This window comes from Arvicola amphibius, chromosome 9 (assembly GCF_903992535.2).
Source record: "Arvicola amphibius chromosome 9, mArvAmp1.2, whole genome shotgun sequence".
NCBI classification, from domain to species: Eukaryota; Metazoa; Chordata; class Mammalia; order Rodentia; family Cricetidae; genus Arvicola; species Arvicola amphibius.
The window spans coordinates 35,835,852-35,849,048 of NC_052055.2; the positions used below are offsets into that span (position 1 = coordinate 35,835,852).

Here is a 13,197-nt window from a genome sequence, read left to right on the forward strand (position 1 = left end):
ATTAAAATACAAAACAAAATACAATAAAACAAAATACAATACAAAACAAAAGCTTAAAATTACTCCCCATTTTAACCAAATGTTTAGTTAACCCTTGGTAGCTTCCTAGTCCTTATCACACTACAAGAACATGACTGTTTAATCACAGCTAAAATGAGCCTTTATCCCATGCCACCCAGTTTGGTCTGGGGTTGTATCAGCATAACTGTCAGCATCTTTTTCCATTTTCAGAACTGCCCCAACTTAACACAACAGATTAGTCACCTTAATAACAGCAGATATATAAAGCTGTGACACCCAGCAGTGACACAGGACCACCAGCCTTAGGATTCCTGGTGTACTTTCAAGGTTTCCTCTGACAGCCAATTCCAAAGCAATAATCTTAGAACATCAGTGAGGTTTTCATAGAGAACCAAGACCTCTTCTAACTGGATTACCATTCCTAAATCCCTTCTATATGAGAACTCAAGATGTGACACATGCAATTATCCTTCCATCTAAAAAAATAATACAAGTCAACAAACAGCTTCATTTTCACTATACCTGGGTACATTTATAAGCACATGCATGACAGATTATAGCTGGCTGCCCACCAGAATTAGATGCTAAGACCCTGCGGCTGAAACTGCACACTCTGGTAGGGGGACATGGAAAGCTTAGGCTAGGACTGAGATAGGAGCATCTTCTGCCGGCCAGCCTGCACAGTGCCAGAAGCTAGGTACTGGGTACTAGGTACTGGGGAGGCTGTCAAAGCTCTACTCAGTGGTAGACAGCGCTGTGATACCAAAAAGAGCCGGGCAAAACATACCCACTAGTGTGCAGTGCATGACTTTTATGAAGAGGGAGGGAAGGAGGGAGGGAAGGAGGAAGGGAGGGAGAGAGGGAGGGAGGGAGGGAGGGAGGGAGGGAGGGAGGGAGGGAGGGAGGGAGGGAGGGAGGGAGGAAGGGAGGGAGGGAGGGAGGGAGGGAGGGAAAAGAAGTCTGAGAGGAAGAAATAAGAAGTCACTGATGACAGCATTCCACAACAATCAGAAGAACATTAGATGCTGATGAAAGCCCTGGATAGAAAGAGTTCTTACATGTTTAGAACAGAATCACAAAAGAATAAGGAAAGCAAATAAAGGCTCACAATTAAAATTCACCCCACCACCCCACCTCCATCCCAGCTCCTGGATTTGTAAAGACAAATCCACACTGGGGAGCTGTAAAGATCACAAGTTCAGTTCCTGCCCAGCGGAGACTGTTCAGTGACCAGTGTTTCACACTGATAAATGCCTCCCAAGTCTCAAAGCACCAAGTGAGAGTTCATGAGGTTAGGTGCATTAATTAGCAGCACTTATTTGGATTCTGAATCCATCAAATACAAAAAGCAGTTATTCAATACTTGTGTATTTGTCTTCTATGATCCCTAATTCAAAGACCCAGCCGCAGTACAAAACAAAAGCCCAAGAAAAGAAACTGAAATAAACCTTTCACCAACAGAACATGTCTCAAGTAAAACCAGCAGCTCTGCCCCACTGCAAAAGGTCTGTTCCAGCCTACAGCGCAGTAGCACAAATAATGAGCACACAGTTACACAAACAGCTCCCTGTGGCAAAGGAAGAGAAATGAAGGATTGTGGGGCAGAGACACTACTGTATGAGCTTTAACAATTCCTTACTACGTCCTTTTGCTTACCTCCTCATTGATCTGCAGTCTCCACAGGAACACAAAACTGGATAGTATTCTTCCAGAGCCTTCAAATTCAGAAGTCTATTTCCCTACAGGTACATCATTACCCTACCTTCTAATACCCAAATATGCAATATTTTATAAATAATGAACTATGTGTGTTACTGTTTAAGACTAGATTAGGATACTGAATGTGATCTCTTATATGTTAGCACCCTGGGTGAAAAGCAAAAGACAATACAGAGAAAAACCACTCTGTGTAAAGCAGCCCGTAACACTACAGTTCCATTTCTGCATGCAGAAATCTGCAGTGATTTCTAATACTACAACCACTAAGCCCAAACTGTGAGAATCTGTAAGGACTCATTTCTAGGCACCAGCATGTTCTTTCTGATGTATTCCAAGAATCAGAATTGTCAAATGTCATAAGTACCACTGCCAGTAGAAATTCCAGGGCAGACCTACACTAAAAAGAAAAACACACTTGACTTCTACATTCTCTTTATATTTGGGGTCGGTGACCGTATCTTTCAAGAAAAGAGCCCATATTCTATTTGAACAGTAAAGATCCCGCTGAGAGATGAACCCTGAGAAGAACAAATCTTCCTGTCCTTCCTCTCCTACCTGAGGGCACTCTGACATCAAGCTAGCAAAATAAAAATACCAAGCAAAAAATCTTTAATGCAGAAGGCAGTCAAGGAGAGAATTGTTGATTCTAGTTGGTGAGATTGGCTTTAGCAACTCTGATGAGACTTCAGTCACCTTCTCGAATGGGGTGCTACTCAATCTTTCACTTAGCACTGCCATTTCATGTGTCCCTTGGACAAGAGAAACATAGATGGCTTTTATGGACAACCCTATAAAGAACCTATAAAGCCTCTGAAAGTATCAGAAGTTACCCTTTCAAATATCCTTTAAAATGTCAATATCCTAGCCAAGCAGTGGGGGTGCACACCTTTAATCCCAGCACTCGGGAGGCAGAGGCAGGCGGATCTCTGTGAGTTCAAGGCCAGCCTGGTCTACAGAGCAAGTTCCAGGACAGGCTCCAAAGTTACAGAGAAACCCTGTCTTGAAAAATAAAACTAAAGAAAACGAAACAAAAATGTTAATATCCTACCGACAAGATGAAGTTAGCTCACACATTTCTCTAAGGTATGATTTTATGGATCCTACCTTATACCTTCCAGTCTCATCTACTCAAATCTTTAAATACCAAAAACAACATGTTTTACATACCAGCTGTACTGAGGCTGAGGCTTTACACACCGGCTGTCCTGAGGTTGGGGGATTACACACCGGCTGTCCTGAGGTTGAGGCTTACACACTAGCCGTACTGAGGCTGAGGGTTTACACACCGGCTGTCCCGAGGCTCAGGGTTTACACACTGGCTGTACTGAGGCGCGGGGTTTACACACTGGCTGTCCTGAAGCTGTCTTATAGGAAGTACTTCAGCCCAGGCTGCAATAGAGGTTGGGACCAACAAACCAACAACAAAGGCAACAAAAACTGCTTTCTCTCAAGTAACCTTTTCCTTATTAAAACTCACCCAACTAAGAACACCCGAGGGAGAAGAATGAATTGTTTTGCTGCAGATTATTGCAAAGACTCAAGTAATCTGTGAAGTCAAAAGCCAAGTGATAGAAAATAAAAAAAAAGTCTAGTATTAAGAACTAGGAGGTATCAAGAAAACCAGACTAAAAAATTACACAGCCTTGAGATAAAAAGCATCACAGAGGTATTACCGCTAAAAGATCGTTCCTCCTATAAGATCCATAATTTAAATAACATGATTGCAATACCTTTAAGATTAAGAAATGTACTTAATTCATAATCTCTAAAAGCAAATTCATTGGCAAAATAAACGGTATTTCCTTCCAAAATAAGTAATTTCAGGAAAAAGATATCATTTTTCTCTTAATGCATCTTTTCAGAAGACACATAACAGAGTTAGACAAAACAGGCACCCACCTGACTGTCCCGTGCTGGGAATCCATGATAACCAGGGGTCAGTGGCTCGTTCTAAGACAAAAAGAAAAATAATAATCAAACTTTAAAAGAAAACGTTAAGAATCCAAACCATCCAAACCAATCAAAAATGAATGTCTGCCCAAGTTCCCAAATTTTCCATTTCGGTATTCTACCTGCCTACTATACACATTCCCCAGCTAAGTTCTACAATGCCACAAACATAAACACACTACAGACAAAACCTAGTTTCCTCTTTATGCAAGTAAACTGTTTTCCTTCACAGTGAACCTCAAGCAGAGTATTACTGAGATGCGGGGAGAATAATTCCTTAACTTCATTTACCCCTGGAGTTTGAGCAGACCCAGATGTTCTCCAGTAGGAGAACCAGAATTCCACACATTTCCAAGTGTACTGACCCTACCGAAAAATGCTTTCTAACCTAGGAGGTTTCAGTTTATTCTATCAGTTCTTTTAAACACAGATGAAATTCTACTTCTCTTTGAGACTTCCCTACCACTCAATCATCTGTGGACTGCAGGGACTCCTAGCGTGCATAAATAGTAGTATCACTTAAATTCCTTGCACAGTTAACTTTGCATGTCATTATTTTAATTTCCTTCTTTAAAAAAGTCATCATATTTAGTGTGTCTCATCTTCACACCAATCAAGATCCATGAGGACAGAGGTACTAGCTAACAAAAGCTATTGCAACTAATTCAGTCCCACAACACACGGCCTGAGCACCCACTTATGGCTCAGAGAACCCACATGATCATTCAGGCAACAGACACTGAATACTAAAAATTCCAAATTAATGGTAAATAACTGAAGACATAAGAAACTTGAATAAAACGATGTCCTTGTATCCCAGTAAACTTTAGGAGGAGGCACTGTATACACAAAGGAGTAATGACAGCATATAATTTCTTTGTAGCTTCTGAAGAATCTACAAAGAACGTGCAGCTACTTAAAGAACCCCATCCTCTTCCAGGCACCTGGACTTTCATTCAAACTGAAGAGAAGAAACAAGAATTTTCACTGATGGGGTTTCATGGGAAGAGAAAAATTTTTCCACTTAATGGTAGCTACATCAAAGATGTAATTACATTTAAAAGCATGAATATGTATTCATATACAGTCAAAATAAGCACTCACTTCAAAATATCAAAGAGTCAATTTAACTTTAGACAGAGCCATTGTATCTTGTCCATTATGCTGTTTCCTCCCAAGACTTAGCACAATGACTAACACATGGTAGACACCTGAAACAATATTTAAGCAAATACATGGAATTGGTTTTACATAAGCTAGAAATTCTAATCTAAGCTATTTTCTGTACCTAAATTTCTGCTGGCCATTTAAATATTTGTAGTCTCAAATCAAAATAAAAACCACTAGTCGTTATAAGAGATAACTGCCTTTAAAAATTATGGATATCGGCCGGGCGGTGGTGGCGCACGCCTTTAATCCCAGCACTCGGGAGGCAGAGGCAGGCGGATCTCTGAGTTCGAGGCCAGCCTGGTCTACAAGAGCTAGCTCCAGGACAGGCTCTAGAAACTACAGGGAAACCCTGTCTCGAAAAACCCAAAAAAAAAAAAAAGAAAGAAAAAAGAAAAAATTATGGATATCAAAAACCAAAAATCTTGAGAAGAAAAGAGTTGAAGAACAGAATTTCCAAATTCAATACAAAGCTACAACAATCAGGACAGTGTGACACTGGCATGTCTGTTTCTGCATAAAGATAAATTAACCTCCCCCACAACCATTCCTACGTGCGCATGTGTGTGCTGCTGGGAAGTTAACCCAGAGTCTTACATGTACTAGACAAGCACTCTACCACTGAGCTATGTCACCAGCCCTTTTAAATTTATTTAAATAAAAGCCTTTGGATGAGGTGAGGACTAGATATGCAGGTCCATAAAGTACAACTGAGAAATGAACAAATTTTTTAAAGACTCACAATTATGACCAATTAATGTTTTTAAAAGATGCCAAGAAAGCCATAGGTAGGAAGAATAGTCTTTTTAAGAAAAAATATGAGACAATTGAATAGCCACATGTAAAAGAATTAAGGCCCTGTGCTATGTAGCAAATTAACTCCAGACAGACTGACCTAAAATTGAAATTTAAAAAGGAAACCTTAAGTATCTCTGGATAAGCAGCACTTTCTCCACTACAACACCAAGAGCACTGAAGACCAGAAAGTGAGGTCAACTAAACACCATTAAAATTTACAACTTTTGTCCTTCAAAGGACACCAGGGGGAAAAAGCAATCTACATAATGGAGAACATTTGCAAACCACATTTGATAAAGGAAAAGTGTCCAAAGCATAGAAAGCACTCTTACAACTCAGTAATGAAAGAAAAAATAACTTTAAAATGAAATTAGGGTCTGAATGGTCACTTCTCCTAAAGCTATGCAGATGCAGGTAAGAAAAGGGCAAGCAAGGAGACTCAGTCTCATGAGCCACTGCTGCAGTCAAACCACATAGACAACACACAGTGAGGTCGTTAAAATCAAGTCTTGAAAACACCAAGTGTTGAGGATGGATGGGAAAATCAAGATTCTGTACACAACTGATGAAAACAGAAAAGTGGTAAATCACCTTATAAACAACCAAGTAGTTCCCCAAAAGGTAAAGCACAAGCAGTATGACTCCGTGGTTAAGAACATAGACTGTTCTTGCAGAGGACCTGAGTTTCATGCCCAGCACCCAAGTCAGAAGGCCCACAACTGCCTACAACTCAGGCTTTGATGATGCCTGTGTATCATCTGTAGGATGGAAAGACAGACAGACAGACAGACAGACAGACAGACAGACAGACAGACAGACAGACAGACAGACAGACAGACAGACAGACACGATAAAAAAATAAAATAAAATAAGCCAGGCAGTGGTGGCGTACATCTTTAATCCTAGCACTCGGATCTCTCTGAGTTCGGGGCCAGCCTGGTCTACAAGAGCTAGTTCCAGGACAGGCTCCAAAGCCACAGAGAAACCCTGTCTCGGAAAAAAAAAAAAAAAAAAAGTTAAACACACTGTTACTGCAGGACTCAGAAATTCCACAACAGGGAAACCAGCCAAAGAAACAAAAACACACATCAAATCAGAACACAGAAGTGTCCAGAGCAGCCTAACTTCAGAGCACCCGAGAGTAAAACAGGGACCAACAGAACAATTAAAGAAATGTGATGCTAGCTATGTGTGGATGGATCTTGAAAACAACACAGTAAGCAAAAAAAAAAAAAAAAAAAAAAAAAAAGACCAGAGAAAAAATGGCCACAAGTTGTCAGCCTTCTATTTACAGGAAATGTCCAAACCTGACAAATCCATGGTGACAGAACAGATGAGTGGCTTCAGAGGCAACAGAGTAAAATGAGCAGTGACCACTAGCAGGGTTTATTTGTGGTGATGAAACTGCTCAGAGTCGGGTACTAGTCACAGATGGACCGCTCAGTGAAGACACCTCTGAGAAGGTGAAATTAATAGTGTAGGAACACCTCAGTCAATCTCTTACTTTAAAATAATAATAGTTAGGGGCCAGCCAGATGGCTCAGTTGGTAAGGGAGCCACCAAGGCTGAGGACCTGAGTTCAGTCTCTCGGACCCACAGCATAGGAGGCAAGAACTGACTCCCAAAAGTTGTCCTCTGACCTCCACACATGTACCGTGGCATGTATTTGTATGTATGTACAAAATATATGTACGTGTATACACTAACATACATTTTTTAAATTAAAAAGATAATAAAAATGAAAACAATAATAATTTAAAAAACAATGTTGGCTCTCTTTCACACTAGAAATTACAGGAGAGACATATAACAGATACGGCAGGGTAGGGCAGGAGAAGACAAGACAGGGCAGGACAGGATAGAGAACGTGGCTCCTGAAATCCACATACATGTACTATCCTTGTTCTAGATTCTGCAGATTTATCTCACCACCATTCCCTAACAGTGATGATGATGAAGAAAACACTCAGATCATGAGCAGTCCCCACAGTATACTCCAGGATGGGAAGAGGACAAAGCAAAGAGGAGATGATACAGGAATGTGTCAGGGCCTATTTCCTATCTTTGGAGAACTGCTGACCTTAGCCTACAGAACCCAGTACTCCAGAGTCCTGTTCTATTCATTCTGCAGGTTCTCATCTCAAGGACCATTCCATATCACCCTTTAATTATAAAAATTTCAACATTTTCTCAGAGAGATTATATGATTAAGAAAGTAGTCAAAGTTGCAAACTTGGTCTCTTTGTAAGGCTCCTCGTAGTGAGATAAGGACCTGTCCCTGGCACTTAGCTGGCTTTTTGGAACCTGCTCCCCATGCTAGCAAGGGGAGGAGCTTGTTCCTCCCTCAATACGATATGCCATGCTTTGTTCAAGCCCATAAAAGGCCTGCCCCTTTCTGAATGGAGCCAGGAGTAGTGGATAGGGAGGGGGCATATGGGAAGCAAGGAGGAGGAGGAATGGGAGGATAGGAGGGAGGGGAAACTGCAATCAGCATGCAAAATAAATTTTAAAAAGCTATTGGAATTAAAAAAGAAAGTAATCAGAAAGTCCAAGCACTTGCTAACAAGGACCCATTCTCCCAACATACATCCTGTGTTCTGACATCCCAGAAACCAGCAATACAGAAACTCTGTGAGAGAGAGAGAGAGAGAGAGGAGAGAGAGGAGAGAGAGAGAGAGGAGAGAGAGAGAGAGAGAGAGAGAGAGAGAGAGAGAGAGAGAGAGAGAGAGAGCGAGCGCGCCACGTCTCAGACTGGTCTGAACTAAATGAAAAGGCACGGCTTTCCTTTTCAGTTGTACTGGGTAGATTCCTGTCTCTCTGCACTAACTTCACATGACTTTGGATTTTCTAAATATGAATCTTGCAGTATGTGTTTTAGAGCAACTTGCTCAATGCTGTGAGCTTCATTTCCACTAATGCACACCACTACGTTCCACTCCTTCTGAATGCTGCTCTAGTACAGTATCCTTATAAATGCCAACAGGTTATTTCCATCTGACTTTCTTGCTGATGAATACTGAAATTCCTCTTGGTTATACTATGTTTACTAGCCACACAGCTGATATCGGATGTCCTTCTGTACATGTGCTGTTTTTTATTGGCTGATAACAGAGCTGTTTTGGCCAATGGCTTAGCAGAGTAAAGCCAGGGAGGAAATCCAAACACATATACAGAGTAGGTAGAGTCAAAGAGACACGATGTCAGTGCTGAAGGAGAAAGACGCCAGAACCTTTCCTGGAAGCCACAGCCTCGTGGCGATGCACAGATTAATAAAAATGGGTTAATTTAAGATATGAGAGCTAGATAGGAATATGCCTAAGTTGTTGGCCATGTAGTGTTGTAATTAATATAGTTTCTGTGTGATTATTCAGGTCTGGGTGGCCAGGAAACCTAAGTGCAGTCTCGCACAGTCTGTAGGCATCCTTATGGAGTTGAGACACCACTTTTCATTCATGAGATCAGCAAAAAGTAAAATGAAACTATTATAATCATCAAGATGCACAAGCAGGGATTGTCATACGTGGGGTAGAAAATAAGTATGTAGGGGCCACTGGCAATCAATGGGACAAAATCACCTAGTGGAAGCCCATCATTCTCTCTATTCTAGAGAATCACTAGTCCATATGCTCAGGAAGCATGTGTGCAGACTGTCAGTCACGGTGAAAACCTAGGAGGAACTTCAGTTTCTCTCACAATGGAGAAATTTATCATTTATTGTGATTTCAACAACCTATCTGCACATTTAAAAATAAAGGCGAATCTCTAAGAATGATCTAAGCTCATATAATTTGGCTTGCATGGCATGCACTTTACTCACTTAAGACAGCTTGCTGGCCCAATGTTGAGTTTTAAGCAGTGTGTATAATCACTACCACAGAAATACTCATGAGCTACTGAGGTCAGCGACTAAACCTGTGTGGACATGTGAAAAAGAAACAAAAGGTCCGTAAGTAAGCAAAACCATAATAGATGCGGAGTGTGCTAGTGGACACCGAGGAGTGACACAGCGAGACAAATGCCACCTGCTTTTCTATCTTCACTGACACACCTGTGTTTGAAAGATTCATTCAAGCAGAAAAACCTTCCATTATGGAGCAAGGATGAACCAGCAACGGTTATCTGACCATTAAGGCACCAGTGTCCTTGCTATTGACAGTGCAGTCCTGATGATCGATCACATGTAGTGTGGATAAAGTTATTTAGAACCATGGGGTTCTTTTTGAACGAGGGAGAGGCACAACAGCCTAGTATCCCTAGTTTCTTATTTAGGACAAAACCTCAAATAAGACTGACAGACTGGTGCATGCCAAATAGGCAGCAGTATGGTTGGGTTTTGTTTGTTTGTTTCAGTACTGATCAGTTTCTGCTTTTGTCCCCAAAGATGAGGGACCCAGACTAGGGCTCCATGCATGCCAATCAAGTGTTCTACCACACTCTTGTTCTTGAGACAACGGTTTTTAAAGACACTTTTTAAAAACTGGTTTCTAGGGCTCAAGAGATGGCTCAGAGGTTAAGAGCACTGGTTGCTCTTCCAGAGGTCGGGAGTTCAATTCCCAGCAACCACATGGTGGCTCACAGACATCTATAATGAGATCTGGTGCCCTCTTCTGGCCTGCAGGCAGAACAGTGTATACATGATAAATAAATCGGGGGGGGGGGTGAACCCACCCTACTTTCTGAAAATTATCGGTATTAGCTCTGAATTAGTTAATATATGTACAAAAACACCTTGCCACAAATACTGCATGGGAGGAACCATTAAAGCAACTTAAAGTACAACTAAGGAGTACTAAGAGTGCTAAGAGCACTCACCAATGCTGAGCTTTAAGGTTCTGCTTCTGGTTCACAATTATGAACCAGAACCCCCCAAGCAGCAGTCCATACAGCACTAAGTGCAGTGCGGGGGACACCGCACTGCACATCCTCCTGCCTTATGTACTCAACAGGTCATGCTTTACCAATCTAAAGATTATCATGTCATCCTGATCAGGATCACTGATGAAGGCTGGGTGGGAACAGAGGCAGAAACAATAAATATACAATAAGATAAACTAATCAGTGAAAAATGTTCAAAAGCTAAACCACTGTTAGGTTTCAAGTTGTCCAGACATCAATAAATGAGCACACACTGAACTACTGGAAGATTTCTAGTGGTTAGAGAAAACCCAGCATTCCTGAGGAACTTGTGAAACTGGTTCTTCCCTTACTGCTAGAAGGGGTGCATGGCTCCACTGACATAGACCTGTGGCTGCATAACAAAGCCCATTCCACCAGCAGGCTCTCTTAGTCCCTAGGTACAAGTACTAGTTACCCATCTCAACCCCCCCTTAGGATATCCTGGTCCTTCCCTCACCCCAGCTACTCACACTCCTTATGATCACCTATTCTCTATATCCTGCACTCACTCTCTCTTATTCTCTAACTCTTGCTATATCCACTATTCTCTTCTGCTCTTCCACTTTCCAAGCACTGGCCATGTCCGGTCTGATCCCCTTACCTTCTGCCCTGGACTCTTCCAAATGCCTCTGTCTGTCTTCTCTCCCCCTCTCATGTCTACAACAAAATCTTCCCTAATCATGGAGTGGCCATGTCAGCAGTTTGCTTGTTGCCCCTCCCCAACACATTTGGTGTCAAAATTCAGAAGACCCAGTTTAATACCACCACTACTTTTTATTTTGTATCTAACAAAATCAAACCAATTTCACAAAATGGAAGAGGAAGGATAGTAAGAATGAAACAAAACTTGTGCCTTAGGAGAAGAAAGGAAACAAAGGAAAGTAGGAACTGGCCTCTTCTCCACCAGCCATAATGTTTGAATTGAATTCATTGCCTTGCATGCATTTGGAACAATGGAAGAAGAAATGATTTATGCCAAATGTACTAGGGGCAATTCCTCCAGTCATTTCATTACTTTGCTCACTGCAAGTTGCTTCTTTTCAAGTACTGACTCTAGTTTAAACAGAGAATGAAGTAAATACCACAGGCACTGAACATGAGCATAAGCTACATATGATCCCAGCAGCAAACACCTCTAACAGAAGAGAGGCTGCTAAGCAATCACGGTGTCACTCTGTTTCCAAGCCACAGGGTTCAAAGTACTTAGAGATAAGATGAAGGCGCTGAGGGGTGTAGATCTGGTAGGTCTAGCATGCTTCTAGTTCAAGGTTCAATTGCTAACTGCTAAAGCCATTACATAAACCTTCTTGCCACTACAAAATACAGCTCACTGCACCTACTGGTCACAATGGATGACAGTTCTTTGTCACACGCACACACACCCTGACCTTGATGATTTCGCTATTTGTTTGCTTTAATTAGAAACACCTGGTTGAACACAGCTCATATCAAACCTGAAAGGAGACAGTATTAGCTCCTCATAGCCCATCTCTTCAATAAGCCATGAGATCTAAAACATGAATCAACCCTTCTTTAGAGATGAGTAGGCTAAGAGGCTGAGAGATGTTCTCTATTTTGCCTTTCAAAGAAACAGGTATCAAGTAAAAGGCCCTGCTAGGGAAATTAGAATTCTCTGCTCTCAAATCATATTGACCACTGCCTCACAGCCAAGTCCTGTTTCCATGCAGCAGGGAAGGTGTGGGCCTTGGGAGTCAGAAAGATACGTTTTCAAATACTGGATATATTGCTTTCTAACTGCATGATGCTAGCAAGGAAGCACACCTCAGTTTCTCAGCTGCATAAGAGAGAATGCCTACCTCACACAGCAGTGATGGTCAGGTAACACAGGAGAAGCTTACCTGGCACAGAGATGCTCAAAAGATGTTGCAGTTTCTACAGCTGATCAATGACTCAGAGGAGAAATTACATGACAAGTGAACGTGCACTCCACAGCTTACTTACCAGGTCTTCGGTCAACTAACCTTTCTCTTAGCGCCCTCTAACACCAGTTCCTCAGAAATCGTGTCAAATGACCACTCAGTTTCATAAAAGATGTTAAAAACTTGATAAAAAAAATAGTGATACTTCTACCTTTGACCACTGTAGTAAAGCTGCAAAGCATCTAGAAGGACAAGCACCCACTCACCACCTGCCTCCTGCTCAGCTGGGTTTACACCCAGGAATGGTGACTCTAAACTTTGAGTTACCACCATGTCTAGTACCCGTGCCATCACCTTCAATTCCTATCAGCAGTAATACAGAAGGACTCTAATTTCTCCCCATCCTTACAGACACTTGCTTATTTTGTCCTCTTTTTTCTTTATTAACAGTTATCCCTGTGGGTGAGAAATAGCATCTAATGATTGCCTTAACTTTCTTTTTCTTATGATTAATGAACTGAGCGTCTTTCCGTGTCATTACTGGTCATTTAGATATGTTTACAGAACTATCCTGACAGTCTATTCAATTATTTTGCTTAATTGAGCTGCTGAAGATTATTTTGTTACTAGAGGCTACTGTTCATCTTGTGTTTAGATACTAATATAGTTTTCTCCTCCTCGTTTTTTACAGGGCTTCTCTGTGTTTACCTGCCTATCCTGGAATTTGTCCTGTAGGCCAGTCTGGCCTCAAACTGAGAGATCTGCC

At 41.5% G+C, this 13,197-nt stretch overlaps 1 protein-coding gene across 15 annotated transcripts in view; it reads right to left on the bottom strand.

Annotated features, from left to right (window-relative positions):
• Rbfox2 (RNA binding fox-1 homolog 2) overlaps nt 1-13,197 on the bottom strand; it is a 255,764-nt gene that overhangs the window by 163,646 nt on the left and 78,921 nt on the right. For all 15 annotated transcript variants that reach the window (XR_005286824.1, XR_005286825.2, XM_038342116.2 and 12 more), the window contains exon 2: nt 3,640-3,690. Coding sequence is in view for 13 of the 15 variants with exons in the window: in XM_038342116.2 (XP_038198044.1) it covers nt 3,640-3,690 (51 nt within the window). In the remaining 2 variants the exon portion in view is untranslated. The remainder of the gene's footprint in view (nt 1-3,639; nt 3,691-13,197) is intronic.